Source organism: Rhinolophus ferrumequinum, chromosome 24 (genome assembly GCF_004115265.2).
Source record: "Rhinolophus ferrumequinum isolate MPI-CBG mRhiFer1 chromosome 24, mRhiFer1_v1.p, whole genome shotgun sequence".
Lineage (NCBI taxonomy): Eukaryota > Metazoa > Chordata > Mammalia > Chiroptera > Rhinolophidae > Rhinolophus > Rhinolophus ferrumequinum.
Window position 1 is genome coordinate 29,378,203 of NC_046307.1, and position 24,929 is coordinate 29,403,131.

Sequence of the window (24,929 nt, forward strand, 5' to 3'; positions counted from 1 at the left end):
TGACTTGTCTCCCCCTAAAGATCCTTGAGAGAAAGAAATACTCTTTATTCGTCTTTGTACGTCCCTCAGACCCTAACACAGGGCTCAAAAAGGGTTGCTGATCGTTAGAATCCTCCTGCTATGGTCAGTGCTTCTTGGGCTCCATAGAAAATGATTCCTGATGCCAAAGGTTTCACCAGCTCATTGAAGCACATACCTTTGGCTAAGAAAGTGATGGGTTTAGTTCAAAGGAAAGGGGAGGAGAAGAGGCAAAGGATGAGGTCATTATCCCTTGTTGGCAGGAAGCCGTCACTTTGAAGAGTTGTCCTAACACTCACGGGGCCTTCAGGAAATAGGACATTGGACTGGTGGACTTTGACCAGGAACAGGAGGTTAGAAAAGGTCAGATTTAAAGGTGGCTGAGCCAACATGAGGGCATTGAGATCTTGGGAAGGGGCTAGAGTTGAAAGGAAGAGAGGGTTGCATAGAAGAGAATGGATACCCAACATATAATTCACTGCAAAATAGACTAAAGAAATAGAGTCAAACAGACAAACAGAAAAATCAAAGCAGCAGACCTCTTCCTACACAATTTTGCCTGCAGGAAGCTCTAGTTTCAGGGATGGAATGGGCAGTTGGGGTCAAATGGTCCGGGCCAAAAACAATATAATATAATATCATATATATAAAGAGAAATCTCAAATGTTGCACAAATTTTGCTTTATTTTGACTTTCAGTTAAGGCTGAAATCAACTGCCCTTTTCATTCATTCATTCATTCATTCATTCATTCATTCACTTACTATCTAACAAATATTTGTTGAGCACCTACTATGTATCCATCAGACACTGTGCTAGGCCCTTGGAAGAGCAAAAAGAAACGCTGTCCCTGCTCTCATTGAGCCTGAAGTCTAGGGAGGGAAGCAGATACTGATCCAATAATCACCTGGGTGTATGTACCTACAAACCAGGGTGAATGCTGTGAAGGAGAGGGGTGTGGTTTTCTGAGAGCAGAGTAAATAGGAACTTCACCTATACCGGGGTGGGGAGGGACAAGATAGTCTTCCCTGAGGAAGTGACCCCTGATTTGAGGCGTGAAGAACAGGTAGACCCCTGGCAAAGAATAAGCCATAGCAAGCGAAGGCCAAAGTCATTTTTAGTAGGTCCAGCTGAGGCAAGACTGCCAGGATTAGTCATCAGAAGACCCGGGTTTAAGACTTAGACCCTGCAAGGACCTTCTCTATGAGATACTCAGCCAGGTGGTTTGCACTTTCTGGCCTTCTGTAAAATGGTGGTGGAGGATGGACTAAAACGATGTTTCTCAGAATGTGGTCTGTCGGTTTTCTGCACGGAACCATTCGGGCGACTTGTGAAAGCTATACATTCCTAGACCTCACTTCAGATACTAGATCAAAATATCTGGGGCTGGGACCCAGGAATCTTCATCTTAAGGCCCCCTGTAGGTGACTCGAGCCCAGAGAAGTTGGGGCATCTCTGGCTGTGTCGGCAAACCTTTGCCTGCTCAATATTTCCTCCTTAGGAAATTCCTAGGCTCCCAAGGGAGCAACACCAAGAAGGGGTAGAGTGGGCAGTTCTCCAGATTGAGCGAAGGAATATTCTCAAGTTTTCAGGTGACACCAACTCTCACTCCTGGAGCTGGTCCAGCTATTTTCGGGACAAGTTCCCTAGCTGGACTTGAGAAAAAACACTTCCACACTAAATACATTTTTTTTCTTTTTGCTTCTCCACCCAGTCCCTGGGATTTAACTGACAATATCTGTATATTCACTGGAGTCTGTTCCCGGCCCTCTTCCCTCCTTCTCTTCTTCCCCTTCTCATGAATCTGGACCTCTCTGCAGTATCGGATGATCGGGGGCGGGTGGAGGTTCCTGTGCCCCCCTTCCTTCCCTGCCTTTCTAGGCATGAATGGGTGGCCTCTGATGTGAAGGTTTATAGCCTGTGAGCTTCTAATTGGCCTGATTCACAAGGAAAATTCCTGGTGACACTAATTGCACCCGTGGCCAAGAATTATAGGCTGAGAGCCTGCCGCCTGCCTGCTGGACCAAGCTGTTTCCCTTCGCCTCTCCACAGCGAGCTCACAGGCCCACTGCCCACCACGCCCCACTCCCCAAGCCCACCAACACCCACTCTGGCTTAGTCTCCAACCTCACTAGGCATTCTCTGCGTGAAGAAATATTTCCAGCAAGCCCTGGATTCTCTGGGTGTAGGAGAGTCAGTTTCAGAAGTCGTATCTCAAAGGCCAGATAGAATATTCCTTCTGCCTGCCTGATAGGATGCTTGTGTTACAATAAGATGGTGTGTACACTGTCTCATTTGGAAAGCCCATACCACAAGCCTAGCACCCAGTACACTCTCCACAAATGTTAGCTATTGTTATTTGTATCGTTGTCATTTTTCCAGCCACTGTTCGTGTAGGGCTATTTATATCAGAAAAAAAGAAAGAACTCGGTTACATCAATTGGCAAGTAAAGGACTAGAAGATTCACTGAGATTCACTAGAAAAATCTGTACCTTAATATTCCAGATACTGAGAAATCTGTTATATTTTCTGTGATTATACAAAATGTCAACAACATATTTATTGAGAGCTTTTTAGGTGCCAAACTCCCATGTAATCCTGACAACAACTCAATGGGGTAAATATTTAAAATATCCGTTTTGTAGATAAACAGACAGGAGCTTAAATAAATGAAGTAACTTGCGCAAGGTCACAAAGCTAGAAAGTGCCAAGAACTAGAATTTGATCTGATGTTTAATGAGCTACTTCCTGAGGCCTGACTGGCATCTCTCAACTGTCTTTGGAGTCTTTCTCTGCTCTCTGTCTCTCCCTCTGTTTTTCTCTCTGAGATAGACAACAGTTGGTTACCATCATGGGATCAATAACTTTTGCATCCTTTAGGACAATTATCAAATCAGGTTTCCCATTCTTCTTGGAAGAGTTGAGACTGAGGCTGAAGTCTTTGAGCTCACTTGAGGTTCCCAGGGAGGGGTTAGGAGGAGAGATGAAATCCTCTGACCCCACCCCAGAGAAGGGTCCATGTTTGCACTGTGCTCTAGACCATGGCCCAAAACAACTTCTGCCTCTCTCAATCCACTTCCCTGGCTTGCTGAGGTTTGCCGAGACATTCCTATAGTTTTGTTTAGCAGCAAGGTCAGCCTGCAGCCAAATTTGGGTTGTTTGGGAGGTGAAAAGTATCAGTTTTGAGTCAAACTGCCTCTGCTCTCATCCCATCTCTGGGTAATCTTGGGCAAGTTAATTAATCTCTCGTACCCTCAGTTTCCTCATCTGCAAATTGGAGCCAACAATGTCGTCCACAAAAGTATTGTTTGGAGGATTAAGTGAGATTATGCCTGTGAATTCGTTTAGCACAATACGTGGTGCCTAGCTGCACTCAGTCGTAGTTAATTAAATGGAGCCATAGGAAGAGGGCAGTACCTATCTCTCAATGGATAGCACTTCAAAGTCTCTTCCAGGAACTTGCATTTCACACCATGCAGCTAACTGCCATTATACCAGGTTGCTCCTGTCTAGAAGTTTGCACAAAACCTTCTCCTTACCCCACCCCCAAGCACTTACTAGGACAGTCCCACGAGAGGCAGAAAAACCAAGGCTCCTCCTCCTTCTCCCTTCATCTCTTCAGGACTCCCAAAGCAACCTTCCAAACCCTCCAGTTTGGTGTCCAGTAAACAGCTGAGATACGCTGGGCATTTCCTGTTCCAGCATTCCTCAGTCCACGATGGAGATGGGCAAAGAAAACCACCTCCTTCTCTCCCTCCTCCCTCCGTTGCCATGCCCGTGGCCCCAAAGTGATGCCATACACCATTGCCCAAGCATGCCCACCCCCATCCCAGGGTCGTACCCTGTCACCTCTGCCAGAGAATGAGATGAGAAGGCAGAAATCAGCCTCTGACATCACTTCCTTGCCTTACTCCCTAGAGGCCTGGTCTGTCCTCTCCAAAGCTGGGCTCTAACACTTTATCCAGATATAATTTTTAGATGCCCCCAAGGAAGAGGGTTCCCACCACTTCCTTTAGACCTTTCTGAACTTGGTGGCCACCACCAGTGAAAATCCCCCCGAAAGGTCAACTGGTTTGGTTCAGAGAGCACAAGAGAGGAAGAAGAAGGATGGAGAAATTTGAGACCTATGTCATGGACTTATTTGTTTCCCTGTTTAACTCATATCCCTGTTCATTGTCAGACACAATTCTCTGAGCATCCTCAGATGCACACTCCCGTTATTCATCTTAGACCACAAACTCCGGGGGGAAAAGAAAGACCAGTGTTCGTTCACTTTATTCTGTTCAAGTTCTGCTCCGTGATGAATGGGGAAACACTGAAATTGTTGTTTATTTTTGTTTGAATGTTGCCTGAGACTGAAAGAGTTTACACGGAGATGGAGTTAGCAAGAGACAGGCCCCGCGAACAAAAATAAGAAGTAATAGAGTGAAGATCAATTCATCAAGGGGCCCTGCCAGGAACTTGGCACTGAGGAAGCCCCTGTAAGGAATTCAGGAAAAGGGTGGAGGAAAGCAACGCATCCACAGCTTTCAGTAGGTTCTCAACAAGTTCTAGGACTCAAAAAGTTAAAGAACCACTGGTGAGGGGTGGCCCTTTCCCGTATGAAATTTGGAGTGGGAGAGATAAGCTTAATGCATACAAAATTGCAGAGGACATCAATATAATAATAGTAGCTGTTTGGGGTTGTGTTTTTTATGAGCCAAGGTCCAGCCCAAGCAGTACAAACTATAGCTCCTTTAATTCTCACAACCACCTAGTATGTGCATTATCTCAAGAAACTAAAAGCATTATCCCCAGGTCTCAGAAGAAAAAAATGGAGTCTGAAAGAATTTATGTAGCTTGCCCAAGGTCACACATCTGGTCAACTAAAGCTGGGATTCAAACTCAGAGCCTGCACCAGGCTGCAAAAACAGATGACAGCAGTGGGGGGGAAAAAAAAGTTATAGGGGTGGAATCACATCTCCTGGCTACCAACTCTGGCTCTGCCTTAGGCAAATCCCCTCCCCTTTCTGGGCCTTTGTGTCCCCATATGTAAAATGAAAGGGATGGACTAGATCAAAAGTCAACAAAGGGTTTCTAGAAAGGATCAGAGATCAAATGTTTTAGGCTTTGCAGGGCACATGTCTCTGTTGCAGCTACTCCACTCTGCCATTAAAGCATGAAAGCATCCATAGACAATGAGTAAGCAAATGGCTATGGCTGTGTTCCAATAAAACTTTATTTACAAAAATGAGCACAAGGCTGGATTTATTCCACAGGCAATAGTTTGCTGACCCCTGGACTAGATGCTCTCTAGGATCTTTCAGATTCTAACATGTCACAAGGGCAAGATCTTAACTGTAGCAGAGTAGCCTTGAAGGGTCAGCTGTAAGGAGCCTATGGCCATATGTTTTGTTTCATTGTGTTTTGCTTTAACCTGTAATAGTTTCAAAAAATGTGATTAGAAAGTAAATTCTGGCAGTGGCAACACAACGGCAGCTTGGGAGAGCTTTAGCGCCAGTAAAATCTCCATCAGCTCCCTGCCCCCAGTCTTTGATGTGGACAATGGCATCTGTCTTGCGGAGGGCACAGTGCAAACACAGCTGCACACCCACCTTCAAACCAGGGCCTAATGGAGAATGGACCCATTCTCCAGCTCCAGAGTCAGTAGGTTTCTCCCCTTCCACACACCCAAGCCCTGTGCGCTCACAGCCCAGCCCCCAATTCAGGACTCTTCCCAAACATGTGATATTGAATTCAGCCCCTGGATGACTTGGCAATTAATCTTCACCAGCCTCCTGCAAAGGGCTGCTCCTGAGTTCTCTACCTCGCCGGGAAATGCTGTGCTCCAGGAATGTCTGGGTTGGGGGAATCTGTGCTCAGCAAAGATTGATAAACTGTAATTACCAGAGAGAAAAGCAAGTTTGCCCAGAGAGAGCTGAAATCCCTCACTCCATGGAGCCTCCGACCTACTGCCTTTGGAGGCGAGGAAATGCCTCTGCTGAAGCTAGCTTCCACTGCCCATAAGAAAGGGTACCTCTCATGGCCACCAACCGGGCTACCACAGGGGCAAAACTCCTTTAAGTCCCTGGAAACCCCATAGAAGGGCATGAAGTAGATGCGCCCCACCTCCAATTCTTTTTTTCATTTTTAGCCTCTCATCGTGCTTTGTATTCCAGCTGTGCCAGCGGCTAGCTCTGTGGCCTTGGGCAACCATTCTGAGACTCCGTCTCGTCATCTGAAAAATGTCAGTAATAATAGCATCCACCTCATAATATTATTACCAGGATTAAATCAGATACTGTCCAGCAGCCATTTGGGGCACAAGGCCCAACACCTAGTCCGCACTTCATCGCTAACTCTTAGCTGACTGTATTCCGGTTGCTCTGTGCTAGGCACTTTACACATACGATTGCATTTAATCCTTGCCTCAGCCCTGTGAGGCAGGGACTATTATTATGATCTTCATTGGACAGATGAGAAAACTGGGGCTCAGAGTGGTTAGGTGACTTGCCCAAGGACACACAGCTAATAAATTAGTGGAACTGGGACATAAACCCAGGTCTGTTTGATGCCAGAGTTCAGGCTCTTAATCGCTTTACTATTCTGTGCAAGGTCACATTAGTAGTAGCTATTAAATGAGGTAAGCAGGATTAGAATGCAAGTCGGCTCTCAAATCCTCAGCAGACCGGGTGCTGGCCTGGGAGACCAGAAAGCCTGACCTGAGGAGATCCTCTGCAGGACCTCCTCGCCCAGAAAGCTCTGCCTTGCCGTCCCCTCCCTGACCTCTGCTTGCTCAGGAACCTGATCACATTCTGTCTTCTGCTGTAATTTTGTAATTTCCTTTAGGGCGAACATTGAATCTTCTGCCACCTTTTTTTTTTTTTTTTTTTTTGTTAAATCTCAGTCTGGTGTAGAGAGAAGGATGCAAGCTTTTGGAGCCAAACAACAATGCTTTGAATACCAATGTTACTTACTCACTGAATGGGCTTGGTCACGTCACAGAACCTCTCTGAGCCTCAGTTTCCTCATATGTAAAATGGGGATAATTCCTACCTTGCATTGTTGTGAAGATGTGCGTAAATGCACACAGAGTACCGAGCACACTGCCTGGCACATACTAAGTACTCTCTCAACGGTGCTCTCCCATCCTCATCCTTGCCCGCAGTGCCTAGCTCAGTGCTAGGTTATTGTTTGCTTGATTTAGTTCATCTTTGATTCTCCCACAGCACCTAGCATGGTGCCTTACACAGAGTGCCGTGTTTCCCCAAAAATAAGACCTAGCCGGACCATCAGCTTTAATGCATCTTTTGGAGCAAAAATTAATATAAGACCTGGTCTTATTTTACTATAATATAAGACCAGGTCTTTAATATAATATAGCATAATATAATATAATATATAATAATATAATATAATATATAATATAATATAATATAATATAATATAATATAATATAATATTATAATATAATACTGGGTCTTATATTAATTTTTGCTCCAAAAGACGCATTAGAGCTGATTGTCCAGCTGAGTCTTATTTTGGGGGAAACAGGGTAGATGCTCCTATATGTGGCTGCTTGAATTGAAAACTGGAGCGAGCTAGAGAGGGAAAGCCACAGAAAGCTGCATGATCACAAGGGAGCACTCTCCTCCCATCGGGCCTCCAAGCAGATCTCTGAATCTCCCATTGCCTTGGTCTCCCCAGAAGTCAAACTCAGTGGCAGCTCCAGCTAGATAACACACAGAAATGGGAGTTTGCAACATCAGAGGGTTTCTAACGTAATCAGGTGGATAATGAAAAGGTTCTTTTTCCCCCAGCCTTGAATGAGTCAGAGTTCTGTGCTTGGCTTTGCCCCAGGGAGCACTGAGAAAGTAAAATATCATCTGTATCCTCATGACACCTAAACAAATGGTCAATTCCATGGGTCAAACATCAGCCAGCAGTGCTAAGAAGCATCTCCAGTGAAGGACAGGGAGGAACAGTAAGGAAAGGACCGTTAGCAAAGGTTGCTTAGTGGAGTCCTGGAGCATGGCTGCCATTAAGGCTAATACCTGTTGGCCTTAGAGTGGGGTGTTTGTTTTGTCTTCGTGAAAGACACCGATAAATGACAACATGTCTAAAATCTACAAGGATTTTGAAACTTGTGGCTCAATAATCCCTTCCACCTGAGTCAAGACATAAGTTTTCATCAAGGTAACAAACTATTCTCTCTCATAACAAGTATAAACCAACTCTGAGTCTCAGACTTGCTCTTTTTATTTTCCTGGCCTTTTGCCACCATAGAAAAAAATGTCTGATAGGCTGAGTTTTCGCACTGCAGCTTGTTACTGTGATTATGTAGAACCGACTCCATAAATTCAATGGTGTGTTGCTGGCTCTTCCATAGCTGGTGAGATTAGTGCCCAGGGAAGTGGGAAATGGGTCGCCACAATCAAAATGTGGGCTCGGAACTTACTCTTCATTCTGTCCCACTTTTTCTCTGCCACATCCCTGCCTTTGTGCTAATCACCAGCTTTCTGAAAACTTACTGGCATTCTCTTCCTCCTCCCACTCCCCCTTGGGAATAAACCAGTTCAAGAGAAGCATCATCACCCTAGACTTGAAGATACATGAGAATGGTGGGAACTGGATGTGTGACACTCCACTCCCCCGACCATGTGGACAGTGTGTGGGAGGAAGGACAGCAAGTTGGACTTCAGGGGCCACTTTATCCAGCCAGGGAAGCTGACCACCTGGAGCTAGAAGTCTTCAAAAGACCATCTGCCCAGCCTCTATCTCCAGACAGATTAGTGCATAAGCCACCCAGGACCAAGGACAATCTCCCCTTTTCTTAAGGATCCTTGGCAGAGGGCTGTCCGAGTTTTCTCCGTCTCACACCCCACTGTGTAAGTCATGAGTAGCTGACAGGTGGGGCAGAGGCAGGAGCACTGCTCTGTGGTCCAGGGAAACTGTTTGACAACCAGCTCTGCATCTGACTAGCTATGGTACCTTGCGGATTCCCTCTGCCTCCTGGACCACCTCCACAATGTAGAGATGAGCAAGCAAGGGTTCTAATAGCTCTGGAAGCGCTAAATCACTATAAACCTGTGAATCTCTTATTTTAAAATCTTCAAAAACAACTTCAGCCCATTTAATTGAAGTAGAAAAAAAATTATTTTCACAGATGTCTCTACCACAGATATCTCAATCCCAGGGGACCTCTTGAAATTGTGTATTTTGTGCATTTTGGGGAGTCTGCGCATTTTGATGGAAGATTAAAATCTTAGGTAGGTATGTGATAACCAACTGCCGCCGTAAAAAAATAAAAATAAACCTTCCTCTAGGCCAGGGGTGTCAAACTTTTATCAACGTTTTTCACCAAGGGCCATAGGCGGTAAAATGCACAAACAGCCGGGCCACTCACTCGAGGTGAAGGACGTATTGCCTCACCTGGTTTATTTAAGTAAACTAAATATATTTTTGGAATTTGCTGCAGGCCAATTAAAAATGGATTGTGGGCCGCAGTAGGCCCGTGGGCCGCAGTTTGGACACCTCTGCTCTAGGCTGAGGAGCTTAAGTGTAAATCACCCTGAGTGACTTCCTGGTTCCCCAGCCCTGAATCATAGTGATTACCAAGGGAAGGGGTAGGAAGCCCGAGATGCAGGCCTCTGGACAAGAGTAAAAGAAGGCATCAGGCTTTACTTTTCCACCTCCAGCTGTCACTACGCATTGCTCTGCCACACGTCTACTAGCCATATGACTTCAAGAATATACACACACTTTCTGAATCATGGTTTTCTCATCTGCCAGTGGAGAATGGTTATGCCTCTCTCAAAGGGTTGTTGTGAAGAATCAAGCAAAATGAGTAAATGCTTAGCTATCGGTAAGGAGCTCAGGTTAGTAGCTCAGGGTTCCAAAATTTACTACTTGGAAGACAGCTCCCCACCTATAATAATCAATCCGCCCCTTCCTCAAATTTAAACTGGTGCAGTCACTATGGAAAACAATATGGAGGTTCCTCAAAAAGTTAAAAGGAGAACTACTATATCATCCAGAAATCCCACTTCTGGATATGTATCCAAAGCAAATGAAAATAGGATCTCAAAGGGGTAATTGCAGCATTATTCACAATAACCAAGATAAGAAAACAACTTAAGTGTCTATCAACCAATGGATGGATAAAGAAGATATTATATATATATGTGTGTGTGTGTGTGTGTGTGTGTGTGTGTGTGTGTGTGTGTATATAATTATATAATTATATATAATAGAATGTATATATTCTATCATATATAATAGAATATATATAATAGAATATATATAATAGAACATAATAAAAAATAGAATATTACTCAGCCATGAGAAAAAAAGGAAATCCTGCCATTTGCAACAGCATGGATGAAACTTGAGGGCATTAGAAGTGAGATAAGTCAGACCGAGAAAGACGAATACTGTGTGATCTCACTTATATGTGGAATCTGAAAAAGTTAAACTCACAGAAACAGAGAGTTGAGTGGTGGTCACCAGGGGTTGGGGGAGTGGAATGGGGGGATGTTGGTCAAAGGTACAAAACTTCCACTTATTAGATGAGTAAGTTCAGGGGATCTAGCGTACAGCATGGTGATTATGGTTAATAATACTGTATTATGTACTTGACAGTTGCTAAGACAGTAGCTCTTAAAAGTTCTCACCACAAAAAAGAAATGGTAATCATGTGATGTGATGTGATGGAGGTTATTTGCTAATATTATCATGGTAATCATTTTACAATATATAAGTATATCACATCAGTATTTTATATACCTTAAACTTACACAGTGTTGTATATCTCAATAAATTTGGGGGGAAGAAGTTCATCCCCTATCTTGCTTCCGGGGCACAGGTGTGACACAGCAGCTAAGCGCTCAACTTTGGATGGACCCACACTTGGGTTCAATTCCCAGCTCCTCTCCTTGATGGCGGAGTGGACTTGGGCAACGAGTTAAACTTCGCTGTACTTTGATGTTTCATCTACAAAGTGGAAAGGATGATGCGAATAGTCCTTTCATAGGGTCATGAGAAAGTGCAAAGAGTACTTACTTAGCACACTGTCTGGGACACACCAAGTGCTGGATAAACGTTAACAACATAAGGCTCTCCCTCAGCGTCTTTTGGCCCATATCGTCTCTCCTAGGTGCCATTCACCCACCTTTGGGAGTGTGTCCCTATAGATGAACGTCCAACATGGATGTCAGTCATAAGCGGGGGGGGGGGGGGGCAGGAGTCAACAAACAATCTAGATTCCCCACGTCCCTTCCCCCGCTGTCTGCAGATCTCTTACCCCCACACCCCCACCGCTGCCACCCTCACCTCCAGAGCCCACTGGCTTGTTCCTCATTTCTTTCAAGGTCTTGATTCAAATATCACTTCAGTGACATCTCAAGCACCCATTTAAAATTTCAAATGTCCCCCCCTCCACACACACACACCCCATTTCCCTCTCCTCCTTGCTTTATTTTTCTGTTACACCCATAGGCATAGGATACACCTCAGGATTTGCTTACTTATTTTATTGTCTGTCTCCTCCCACTAGAATGTAAGCTCCTGGAAGGCAGGGATCTTTGTCCACTTGGTTCAGTTGCTATCCCCACAGTGCCTAGAACAGAGCCCAGGGCAGGTAGTGGCAACTCCGCTGTTGAATAAATAAGAATGAGTGTCCAAGTAAGTGAGTGAGAGAGTGAGTGAGTGAGTAGTGAGTGAATGAGTGAGTGAAGAGAAGCCTTATTTTTATTTTCACTGGGCAGTAAAGGATGAGGCTTGGTTTCACATCTGACTCAAATCCCTCTCACCTGCCTAACCTTGGAATTCTTTTTCTTTTAGGTGCCGCACAAGTTGCATATGCCCCTAAATCTGGGTGCTGATTCCGGACGATCCCCCCCATTAGAGGTAAGCACCCCCACCCCACTTTTGAAAATGAAGAGTGAATATAGGAGGGGAAAGAATGCCAGCCACCTTGGGGTGGGGGACAGGGGAATCCCCATGCTTGGGCTGCTTTTCCTACTGCCCCCCGACAGGGCTTGCCCTGGGGGGCGGGGGCGCGGCCGGCCTGTGGCTGACAGGGTGGCGGCGTCGGGGCTGCTGGCGCCTTCGCTGGACCCGCAATGCCCCCTAGTGCCGCGCGGAGTCAGGGCGCCGGGCTCCCCCGCCTGATGTCACCACCGTGCAGTCAGCCCAGAGGCGGCTCATTGAAAGCAGACCCTCCTCGGCGCTGGCTGGGCAGAGGCGCCGCTGTCCGCAGAGCTGCTGCGGGACGGGCTAAGCCCGCCGCCCGCCGCCCGCCGCCCGCGCTCCCGCCGCCCGCCGCTCCCCCGCGAGCCGGGCCGAGCGCCTGACGTGGACCGTTAACTTGGAGCTGCCGCCTCGTCCCCTGTCCCCTCCTCCCTCTGACAGGCGAGCGAGCGGCGCGGTGCAGGAGGAGACGTGCTGCCGGGCTGGGCTGCTGGAGGAGATGACTCCTCTCCAGGAGGGCGCCTCAGGGAAGACCACCACGGGGGAGGCAAAGTTTCAGGGCAGCTAAGGAGCCTTCGCTGCAGCCCTTTTCGCCCTATCAACCCCCTGGCTATGGAGGGCAGACTCTAAAATGAATCCCGATCTGGACACCGGCCACAACACATCAACACCTGGCTACTGGGGAGAGTTGAAAAATGCCAACTTCACTGGCCCCAACCAGACCTCGAGCAACTTCACCCTGCCCCAGCTGGACATCACCAGGGCCATCTCCGTGGGCCTGGTACTGGGTGCCTTCATCCTCTTTGCCATCGTGGGCAACATCTTAGTCATCTTGTCTGTGGCCTGCAACCGTCACCTGCGGACGCCCACCAACTACTTCATCGTCAACCTGGCCATCGCTGACCTGCTGCTAAGCTTCACTGTGCTGCCCTTTTCAGCTACCCTGGAGGTACTGGGCTACTGGGTGCTGGGCCGGATCTTCTGCGATATCTGGGCCGCCGTGGACGTCCTGTGCTGCACCGCCTCCATCCTGAGCCTGTGCGCCATCTCCATCGATCGCTACATTGGGGTGCGCTACTCTCTGCAGTACCCCACGCTCGTCACGCGGAGGAAGGCCATCTTGGCGCTCCTCAGCGTCTGGGTCTTGTCCACGGTCATCTCCATCGGGCCTCTGCTTGGGTGGAAGGAGCCGGCGCCCAACGACGACAAGGAATGTGGCGTCACCGAAGAACCCTTCTACGCCCTCTTCTCTTCGCTGGGCTCCTTCTATATCCCTCTGGCGGTCATTCTGGTCATGTACTGCCGCGTCTACATCGTGGCCAAGAGGACCACCAAGAACCTGGAGGCTGGGGTCATGAGGGAGATGTCCAACTCCAAGGAGCTGACGCTACGGATCCACTCCAAGAACTTTCACGAGGTCACCCTCAGCAGCACGAAGGCCAAGGGCCACAACCCCAGGAGTTCCATAGCTGTCAAACTTTTTAAGTTCTCCAGGGAAAAGAAAGCAGCCAAGACCTTGGGCATAGTGGTTGGTATGTTCATCTTGTGCTGGCTCCCCTTCTTCATCGCTCTGCCACTCGGTAAGTCGGCGATGGGGGAGCGGGGGAGGCTGGGCGTTTCCCCATCTCGGGTTTACCGGTGAGCTTACTGTAAAGTTTGTTTTGGTGGGTTTGGTTCTTTTTTTACGCGCTCTGTGTGTGTTTAGAGATTGGAGAAGATTGTTTGTTCTGCAAAGGTTTTGCAGACTGGGTAGCTGGCTAAGAACCAACTCAGGTGTTAGTGGAACACGACTAAGGTACTAGTCACTCAAAATAGAAGCACGGGAGGAAAATCTGGTATGCAGAAATGACTCATGCAACAGCCTCGGTTTAATCATTGAAAAGGCCACTGGACTTGAACATCACACCAGCGTTATTTCGGTAGTAATGATGTGCCGGCTAAGGCAGCGTCACGAATGCAGCATACAAAGTAGTTTGTAGTTACCGCAGACGCAGCACTGGGGAAGCAGGGAGGCAGCTCGTACGCAGAAAGGCAGTTTTCATTCAGCATTTCCAGGGCGCTTGCAGAGGCTGCGTGCTTCCGCTCCTCCCTTCACCGCTTGCTGTCACCTCAGTGCAATCCCTTCATTTTAAGTTAATAAGTGCGTTTTACAGCCACACTGCCCCAAGTAGCCTTTAAGTTATCCAGAGCCTGAGATGGGAAAGAAGGGGAAGATGACCAGAGGGTTACACATTCTCAGTTTTCACCCCAAAATGTCCCTACCTCTGGTGATTTATGAAACGCTCAGAATTAAATTGCAGTTATCCCTCACCTTCAGCTGCCAGACACCAGATCCTGCTAGGATGAAACTGAGTCCTTCCCCTCCTATGAAAACATGTTCAGCTTCTTGTGTAAGGTGGTCCTACCGAGTTGTTCAAAAGTCGACCTGACTGATTTCTTCCAAGGAAGAAGGGGTCTGGGTAGGAGGCAAACCTAGCAGAGGGTACTGTGATTGTGATATGCTGTCCACATGGCCTGGAAACACTTGTCCCTCTCCTCGGAGGCACTGCTCTGCTTTGATGTCGTCTCCGATCCCTGGGGGACACTCCAGAAAATGAATGGAGGGACATGGTCACAGCACCGTCATGGGCCGTGACATCGCGAGGGGTAAGGGCTGCTATGTGCACGGCCCACACACGCCTGCCTTCCCCCGTGGGGCTTAGTTAGAACGCAAACCCACCAAATTCCTCAAGTAACTACAATTCGGAAGACACACTGCTTTCAAGAGAAAGGGGCAAATGGAAAAAAAAAAAGCAAACTGATGTCAGGAGTTTCCATTTCAAAAAGATGAAGACAAAAAAGGCTGTTTAACGTACTCACTATGTTGTTCTTTCTAAGGCAGGCTAATGCCTGTCAGAAATATTTTTAATGTGTTAAGTGGAAAGGGTTCGAAGCTCTGCTCCCAGGAGTGATCACTTCCCATGGCAGAGAAGCTTTCTTTTTTTTCCCAAGGTCTCAGGGGGCCTTTTGCAGGCTTGTTGGGTTAAAGTGGATGACAGTTCACACTGCATTAGGCCATACAAAGATCATGGTTGTACGTGGAACTGATTTGGCCACTTATTAGCTAAATGACCTTGGGACATAACCGCTCCTGTGGGCCTCAGTTTCCTCGTCTGTAAAATAGGGCTAATTACTATTTGCTCCATGGGGTTTGCACTAATGCGTGGAAAGGACTTAATACAATGTCTGGTGCACAGCAAATGCTCAAGGAAAATTAGCTGTTAGTACTACAAACCAAAGCCCTCAGCTATAACTGTGTGTTTTCTCCTTCTTTACTCATTTGCCAAACCCACACCTGTTACTAAAGGCTCAGAAGAGAACTGAGCCTTTCTGCCTCCTGCTGCTGCCCACTGGCCTGAGGAGGCTATATGACTAAAGTATCCTCAGGGAGGAGAAGGCCCCAGCAAGAGGCAGGGATGGGTCAGAGGTGCAGGCTTTCACTTTAGGGGTCACAAGAAACCACTCAAAATAGGTAAAGAGGCTGCCAGCATGTTGAAATGGAAACAGCACTGCTCTGGGAGTCAGGAGCAATCCTGGGTGAGCTTTGCCATCAGTTAGCCCTGTACCCTCAGGCTTGTTGCTTTACCTCTCTGGGCTTCAGCTCTCACTTCCAAGGAACCAGAGGATTGGGCCAGACCAAGGGGTCTCAAACTTTAATAAGGATCAGCATCATCTGTGGAACCTGAGAAACATTCAGCTTCTTGGGCCTACCCCACAGAGAGCCTGACTCAGTAGACCAGATGGATCCCAGGTGATTCTGAAGAGATGGTGTACAGACCAGGCTTTCAGAGTCAACGGTCAGAGGACCTCCCAGCTCCCTTCAGGCTCCAGCCTCCTGGGTGCCAAGGTTTTAAATGCTGCAAAGCTTAGCCCTTCCCCAGTCACGCAGTGCTGCAGGATGATGTGGCTTCTCGCTGGGTCCTGCTCGTCAGGCCCACCCTCAGTTTCTTCTCACTCACACTCTCTCCACTTTTCCCCCTTTCTGTTTACGCCTCCCTGAGACCTCATCTCTCTGACAGTTCAGGTCTTTGGCCTCCATGCCATTGAAAGGAAGACTTTCTTGCCACCATGACGCTATCAGAGCTTGTTTCTCCTCTCCTTGCCATGAAAACTTTCTGATCATCCATGCCGTTATCCCTGGAGATCTCCCACTGTGCTCTCCCTGAGCCAACTCCACCCCTACCCTTCTCCCCTGGAAACTCCTGCCTTGGCCTCCAGGCCTTGGGTTGGGGATGGACTCCGAGAGGTTCAGAAGAGCTTCCAACCGAGAAGGTGCTTCATTAATGTGTTCTTAATAGTTTAGCAAGAGCATCCAAGTAAAACCAAGGTGTGGGTTTCTACTTCCTCTGAGTTCAAATAACACCCAAATACAAATAGCATGATGTAGAACAATAACTCCTTTGGAATCTGAAGAACGTTCCAAATTCTAAATTTTCCATGAAAGACGTTTTGCTCACAAGGGGAGAAAGCAGACGTGGGGGAGACAGTGGTTGGCGAACAGAAGTGCAGGTAAGAGCAACTTCCAATTGGCGATGGACTTCCAGGGGCCTGGATGGCTGGAGATTTCCATTGCCCTGTTTGTCTTCCCTGTGGGAGAGAAGGGTTGGGATTCCTCCTAGGAAGGAGGGAAAATAGCCATGCCCCCTGCAGGGTCCTGCCAGGGGCTCCATTTGTTTACCCTCCTCCCTTATTTTTATTTTTGGGAGCAAGGTTGGGCAGCCCGCAGTGGGGGCCTCCGGTCTCCTGTGGAGCCCTCCCCACCTGTTATACCCTCCCTACGTCCTCCCCACCCTTTCCCTGTGGCCTCAGACCAAGTTGGGCCAGGGACCAGCTCTCACTTACTCGGGAGCAAGGATGGACTCCACCAAACAAGGACCTCTTTATTCGGCCCCTGGAAGGAGGCCATGGAGGGACAGGAAATAATTGGAATATAATATAGTGGTACTCCTACTCGATGGGCCATGTGCAAGATGTCCAAGGGCTCTTCAGCTGCCTGGCACTGTAATGAAGGCCAGCTCCCACCCGCCTGGGGAAGGCCTGGTCAGGGTCTCAAGAAGTGGCTGCTGGGCTACTGAAGGGAGTGCATTGCATTGCGGGGAAAGATGAGGGGGGCAGGGTAGCAGGAAGTCCCAGGAAGCCAACTGGTAGCTGGGCTTAGTACGCTGTTTAGAAAACACTGGAACCTTGCCTCGTTCCAAATCTTTCCTCCGTCTTTTAAAATGCTGAAAGGCACCAGGAAGCCATTATTGAACTAACTGCTTTCCCCTCCAAATAAATGAAGGTCAATTTCAAAGAAACAGTTGTACTCGCCATAGTACTGGAACCCAATAGGAATTCCTCCCACCCTTGACTTGGCGCTCCAGTCGTCTCATTCAGAGTGGGGCTAAGGAATCCCCACCTTGCACAAGAGCACCAGGGAGGGGAAGGGTCTCAGAGATGACTCAGGACAGAGCCACCCCCACAAACACACACTACTTAGAGGTGTCCAAGCACGGGGATTTGAGTTGCTTACAAGGAAAGCAGTTGGTCTGCGTGAGGGGAAATTATTTACACACAGGGAATCCTTCCTGGAAGAGGGAAATCCTACACAAGGAAAATATATTTGACCATTGATGAAATCATTAATAAAGACTATTAGGTGCTAAAGCGCCTACTACGTACTAAGCACTATTAATGACTGGGTTGTTGGGCCAAAAACAAATATAGCTCCTGCCTGCAGGAAGCTTACAGCGTAGTGAGACTCTATAAACATGGAGCACATCCTATGTGCCAGACATTCTGCTAGGCCCTGTACGGACATTATCTCATTAATCCTCACAGCTACCCATGACGGGGAACAGTAATTGCTCCCTCTCTACAGATGAATATACTGGAGCTCAGAGAGGTTAGTCTTCTTGCTCAGGTCACACAGCAAGTAAATGATAGAGCCAAGAGTTGAATCCAGATCTGTCAGAACAGGCACGTACCTCTTCCACTGTGCACCCAGGAGAGTCTGGCCTTTTTGCTCTCTAGTCCCAACCTACTCTTACAGCAAATGTCCTCCAGGAACCCAGACCCATCTCGTCAAAAGCTGGTTATCGTACTTCCGTGACAAAGCCTAGCCCTCTTTCCACTCCCCATTCACCCCCGAAAAGAGTCACCCAAAAACCATCAGGGAAGTTCATCCACATTTTAGCTCAGGGCTAGATTTTCTCCACACCTTCAGCACTGTGTAAGATTGGGTCTCTCAAGGTTGGACCTCTCATCACACCAGCCAGAAGGAAAAAGTAGGCCCTTACCCTTCATCTAAGGTGCTAGCTCTGCATCTTTAAGCCTTCATTCATTCACTCATTCACTGAATAATATGTATTTATTGCATGTCTATTATGTCCAGGCATTGCGCTGGAGATACAGTGGTGAGCAGAACAGCTTTGCACCATGTTCTCATAGGAATTGAGTTCTAGTGGGGAACACAGATAATCTGAAAAGCATATGCATGCAAATAAACATGAACACAAATTATGATAAGCGACTTGAAGGAAGGGGTTGAGATGCTATTAGAAGTCTATGACCTGAATCAGTGTATCACTGAGGATCCTGAGTGACGTTTAGACAGAATCCTGAACAGTTTGGAGAAGCTAATTCAGTACACATGGCAGGTAGCAGAAGAGGGGTCTGGGCAGACCCTGAGGCAGGAACTGGTGAGAAACTAAAAGAGCCTGGAGAATAGAAGGGAGGCAGGAGCAAGTCACGGCTGGAAGTGTGGACAGCGGCCAGGCTATGCAGGAACTTTCAGGCCACAGGAAGGACTCCAGATTTATATCTTAAGTTGCATTGGTCACTACTGGAGGGTTTGAAGCCGAAGAGAGATAGAATCTGGCTGCCGTGTGAAACACACTAGAGACAGGCCACAATCCCGCTGAGAACTGGTGGTGACCTAGACTAAGCTGGTAGCTGTGGAGATGGAGAGAAGTAGACAGGTTCAAGGACTTGCAGATGGGTTGGTGATGATGTACGATGGTTAGTGAGAGCAGGAAATGTGTCTGCAATAACCCTGAGGTTCCTGGGTGATGCAGGCACCGTTTGTTGAGATGAGGAAGATGGGGGAAGGGGCTGGTGCTATGAAACACATGGCCAAGAGAATCCATCCCAGGATCTTCCTTGGACCTCATTCATCAGGGCCCATAAGACACCATACTAGGAATGATCTGCCAGACACTCTTATGAGTTGAATAGTCAGAATGTCCCAACCCAAAAGCCAGGAGCCACAACCAACCGCTGACCTAGCTGCTCATCAGAAACTTCAGGCAGGGCGCTGTCTTAAAAAGGATAGATTCCTGGGGCCCACCGCAGACCTATTGTGTCAGAATCTCTTATGATGAGGCTGAGCATCTCGACTTTCAACAGGTTCCCCCAGGTGATTCTTACACAGCGAGCATAGATAGCGTCAGTCCTCCCCCTGCCTGGGAACCCCTTGTATCAACACCCCATGGAGAGCCCAGAAACCTTGATTAAGCTTCCCCCAGAACACCCCAATCCTGCATGGTCCGCATGGAGGAAGGCAGGAAGGCTGGCAGGAGGGAAGGTGAATTCTTTAAACTAGAGCCTCCTTGGAGAAGAGGAAGAAAACAAGCCCTGTGGAAGCAGCATCTTCAGTTGAGTGTGTGCACTGCTCAACACTGAACGCTCTGTATCGCTCGTGATTCTCACAGTCCCTCTGCAGAGCAAGCTTCGTCATCCCTGTGTTTATAGGTGAGGGGACAAGAGTTCAGAGAGGTTTGGTAACTTGCCCAAGGTCACACAGCTAGTAAATGGTGAAATCTATCAGATTCCACATTTGGCATTCAATAAACCTTCATTATGTCGTTCCTGCTGTTATTACAGTGCTTCCCGAACATTTGTCTGAGGTCTGGTGCCCATGGCTGATAAAAATTTTACTGGCTCATAACAAAATGAGAAAAAAAAAAAAGGAAAATTCTGTGTTTTTCCAAACGTATTCACTATAAATGACTGTCCTTTTATTTTAAAGACTATGTCCTTTCTATTTTGGGACACTGAAATAGCATTTTTGTTTTTATGGAATGATGGTAATAAGTGGTAGTGATAGTGTGTGTGTGTGTGTGTGTGTGTGTGTGTGTGTGTGTGTGTTTAACATCTTACTTGGCAAAATGAAAAGTTGGTAGCTCTCAGTCCCTCCAAAAAATTTTGGTTTGGAAATTTCACTGTGCACTGTGAGCCTCCTAACATTTTGGAATCATGGGAGACCCAACGGTAGTTGGACACAATAAATATTTGTGGGAGAAAGCAAGGAGAGAGGGAGGGATGGGATGGAAAGCAGAAAAGAAAGGAGGGAGGGAATGGATAAATGTTAGCCTCAGCTTTGCAGTGAGATTCAGAGGACTTGGGCAGACTGGGGAGACGGGGAAAGGTGAAGTGCGGGGGCTCACGCTTGCAGGTATGACAGGGCCATTGGTGGGGGCACCCAGTACTGCTGGGGCGAAACAGGTCCCAACAATGCCAGCGGGTGGGTGTGTAGCTGTAGTTAAGATGGGTAATGCAGGAGATACCTTTACCTGAGTGTATGCGTGGCTCAGAAAAATAACTGATGGCCGCCAGGCCACACTGGAAATTTGCTTTCTCCCATGTGTGCAGGAGTGCTCACTAGGATACGACGCTCCTTGGTTGTTGAGTGTTCGGCAGCCCCTTGTTCTTCCTTTCCTCCTTCTAAGAATAGGAGCTGGTGTCTCCAGTTTCTTCTTGGGCTTCCATCACCCTGGGATCAGTCCCCATACCTATGAACTGTGTAGCATTATCAGGTTGCCTGGATTTGAATCCAGGTTTTCTCTCACTAATCAGCTGTGTGGCCTGAGGCAAATCACTCAGTCTCTCTGAGCATTGGTTTCCTCATCTATAAAATGGGGACAAGAAGAGTGCCCCCCACATAAGCCTCTGGAGAGGAGTGAATGAGAAAATGCGTAGAAAGCACCAGCAGGCCGCTGTAGCACGGTGAGCTCGGCCCACAGCCAGACCTAATAAATGGCAGCTATTGTATTACTATTCTCAGACGTGGTCAGGGAGACATGGGAGAAAGCAATTTTCCAGTGTGGCCTGGCGGCCATCAGTTATTTTTCCGAGCCACGCATACACTCAGGTAAAGGTATCTCCTGCATTACCCATCTTAACTGCAGCTACACACCCACCCGCTGGCATTGCTGGGACCTGTTTCGCCCCAGCAGGACTGGGTGCCCCCACCAATGGCCCTGTCATACCTGCAAGCGTGAGCCCCCGCACTTCACCTTTCCCCGTCTCCCCAGTCTGCCCAAGTCCTCTGAATCTCACTGCAAAGCTGAGGCTAACATTTATCCATTCCCTCCCTCCTTTCTTTTCTGCTTTCCATCCCATCCCTCCCTCTCTCCTTGCTTCTTAGTGAGAACATAGAGAATATGAAAATAATTGGGTCTTCCCCCAGCAAGATCACTCAAAATTTCTCTTCTATTACAGGCACTCTGGACTTTATTCACCTTTACAACTTATTATTGGTAATGTCACGCACATTTTTAAGATTTTTATCAAATTTGGGAAAACAACAAATTTGGAAGACTTTTTCACTAAAAGTGTAATTTCAGGCTGCATACATTTCAGACCTTGATTCACCTTCACCACCTACATCTGCATGGTCCCAGCACCACAGGTTGCTCTCCTGTCAGGAACCAGTCTCTGCTCTTACCTCTCAGTGTCGCCAGGTGGGGGAAGTGGGTATCATGGACAAGAGAGTATTTCTAGAAGCTGTTTCTCCACCTTGCACTAACTCTGGCTGGCGGTAACCTAGTTATACAGGAAGAATAGACTGCAAACCACATACATATATCCAACAGGACCCAAATAAAATGTATCTTAACTCTTAGCTAGTTCCCCAAAATGCCTATGGCCCTTACACTAACACCCCTGTGAGGGGAAATATGACAGAGGGGAGTCAGAACCGAAATAGACAGCGATCCCAACCAATTGCAGTTAATAGAGCTTACGTTTGGAAACTTTACAAGATCATACTAGCATGAGGAAACATGCTGGGGTCCCTCCCAGGGCATTGGGGGGCATCCCATGAAGAGAGGGGCCCTGAGGCTAACAGCGCAGGGATGGATCTCTCCAGCAACCTTGTGATTGCTGGACTTCCCTCTCTCCTTTCCAAACAGTGGATTTCTCCTGAGTAGTGATTACATCTTTCTTCTCTGCCTAACACCGGTGCTCACAAAAGCTAAACAAATAATGAATGCACAGCACTGTGCGTTCAGCAGAAGAATTAGGAGTGTACTGTAGTAGAATTATTTGCCATTTTCCAAATACACCTTGCATTTTCCTTCCCCGACGCCTGTTCATACTGTTCCCTCTGCCAGGAGTGCTCTTCCTGTACCCTCTGACTATCCAAATCCTGCCCACCTCTAAAGCTTCATTCTGTGGACACCTCTCTCATGGTCTTTCCTGGTTCCTACCCCCTTTCCTGGCAGAGTTCACTCCCTTTGTACCTGATGGCGCTTGTCACATTTGTCCGTGGAGATCAGGACTGATACGCACATTTGTCACAGCGACCTGGCTGCAAACCTGGAGGGCAGTGTCCAAAAGACGTGTCCTCCCTGCCCAGACACTATGTACCTAATAGACTCAGTAAATATAGCAACTGCAGCTATGATTCAGTGTGTGCCTGAGTTCTTCTACTCTTTGAACCTCGCAACAGCCCATTACATAGGTGTTACTGTTTCGCTCATTTTATAACTAAGGAAAGGGCTTAGAGGGGTTAAGTGACCTGTCACATTCCTTGAAACCACCACATGAAGCATGTTGAAAGGAGACTGAGATGGAGAGGACAGAGAATCTGGCACCCACAGCCTCAATAGCCCAGGGAAAGTGTAGAGACAGAATGAAGTGACTATCAATTTAAAGAGGAAAGATGCAACTTCAGATGTGTGGTTTTTTGTGGGAAACAGGAATTGTTGTAAGTGCTGGTTTGAAATTTTTTCATCTTCTGTTAATTTACCCTGGCTACACGAGTGAGTGAGCTGGGATCTCAATCCGTGGCTGGCTAACCCTATATACTTAGCAAATGAGTGAGTAAGTGAAGGAATGGATCCATTTCAGCACAAGACAAATGGTGTGATCGGAATGATGAGTGTTGAGGAATATAGAGGAGACAGAAAGAGGAGTGGATTGAAACAAGATTTTAGGGGAGGAGAAAGAAGTGAGCTGTGTCTTAAGGACTTGTAAGGCTGGAATAACTGTAGGGGAGGGGCATCTTCGGTCCGTCCATCACCCCTCCTGGCATGACAGAGTGTGAGTCAGCCCGGGGTACAGTCCTCACTGGCAAGCTTGTGTTCTTAGGACTCTGTCAACAGCACACTCGTGACCACACCTACCGGCTGGCAGCACATCTGAACCCCCTTTGAACACTCTAGTGTCCCTCTCTGGTGTGAGCCCATGAATTGTGCTATAAAAGTTGTACCAATGAACAGTTCGGGCCACAATGTTCAGAAACAGAATGTTCTAGCACACGCAAGTGTACCATTTCTCACAGAGCCCCATTTCACTTTTCCCATGGTATCAGCCCACAGTGCCTTGTTCCCCCGAAGCTGGGATGCATTTGGGGCTTGGCTTTGCACGCTTTTTAAAATTCTTCTTTAACATAGAGTTTCCTATCAGGCTAACGTGCATCGCTTAGAGGCTGAGCTCAGCACCCTGACGGGGTCCCAAAAGGAGGTTAAAATGGGACTGAGGGCAAGCTGGGCTCTCTGTCATTCACAGGCATGGGCCCCAGGCATCTTAGCACCAACACGGCTGGCCAGAGATCCAGGGAGGCAGCTGGTGGGACCGGAGCAAATGCTACCAACTGGAACAACAACAACAAATTACACCTCCAAATTATATATTCAGGTCATAAATCACCCCCTGGCATCAAGAGAAGGTGATGGGGCCCCTCTCCCTGCTTCCAGTACACCCTCACTGCGTCCATTTGTGACTTCTTGTCCCCAGCCCTTCCGAATTCATCTTAATGCCAAGGGTTCCATGGGCCCCTTTGGCAATCTGGTGAAGACCCTTCGCACAGCAGACACATAAAATACAAGACATAGGATTTCAAAGGAAACCAATTACGTTGAAATAGTTATTATAACGTTGAAAAAGTACCTTTATGGTAGAGTATAAAAATGTATTTTATTACTAACATATTAAATAAACAAGATGTAGCAGCAAGTCAAATAACTCCTATCATTTTGAAGTAGTGACAAGTGGAAATATTTCTTCAAGATATCTGCAACAAATGTAGTGTGATATCATAAATCAGAGTTCCGTTGGTGAAAATTTCTGCTAATTCGAGTATGGTGTGTTGCCTACATTCCTATTGAACGAAATGGTAACTTTTAGACAAAGCTGACTATTTTTTTTCAAAAAAGTAATTTTTCCCACCCAAGTTTACGGACTCCCAAACCCCAAAATATGAACCCTGCGTCCCAACATTATATAGATGTATTTCAGGATGTGAGGTTTTTCTCTATTTTTTTCTTTGCAAAAATACAGTCTTGGGACCACAGGGAGTTTGGCTTTGTGAGTATTTTGCATGACTATTTGTAGCAATTTTTTAATCAGCTAGTTTCTTTATTAAAAAATAATGCATAGGCTTTTATTTAAATCAGAAAGGAAAAAAATTCTTCTGTCCTCATTAGACCCCAGGTCCACTGCCATCTCGCACCCTCAGTGTTTTTTCTTCCTCCAGAAGAAAACAGTTACCAGATTATTTGTGTACACTGCCAGAAATATTCTATTCATTTGTAAGAATACATATGCATATATTTGAGTGTCTCTGTGTGTGGAATATGTATATTTCCTATTTATTTTTACAAATGGTATGTTATAAACACTACAGGGAAGGTTACATTTTACACTCAACAGCATATCAT

The 24,929-nt window shown here is 47.1% G+C and overlaps 1 protein-coding gene across 2 annotated transcripts in view; it reads left to right on the plus strand.

The window, feature by feature from the left end:
- Nucleotides 1–24,929, plus strand: part of ADRA1B (adrenoceptor alpha 1B) — an 82,887-nt gene that overhangs the window by 27,717 nt on the left and 30,241 nt on the right. The window contains exons 2-3 of one of the 2 annotated variants that reach the window (XM_033097038.1): nt 11,839–11,904; nt 12,409–13,547. In XM_033097038.1, the coding sequence (XP_032952929.1) occupies nt 12,599–13,547 (949 nt within the window). In that variant the 5' untranslated portion in view covers nt 11,839–11,904; nt 12,409–12,598. Of the gene's footprint in view, nt 1–11,838; nt 11,905–12,182; nt 13,548–24,929 lie in introns of those variants that run through there. The other variant, XM_033097039.1, reaches the window with a different exon arrangement.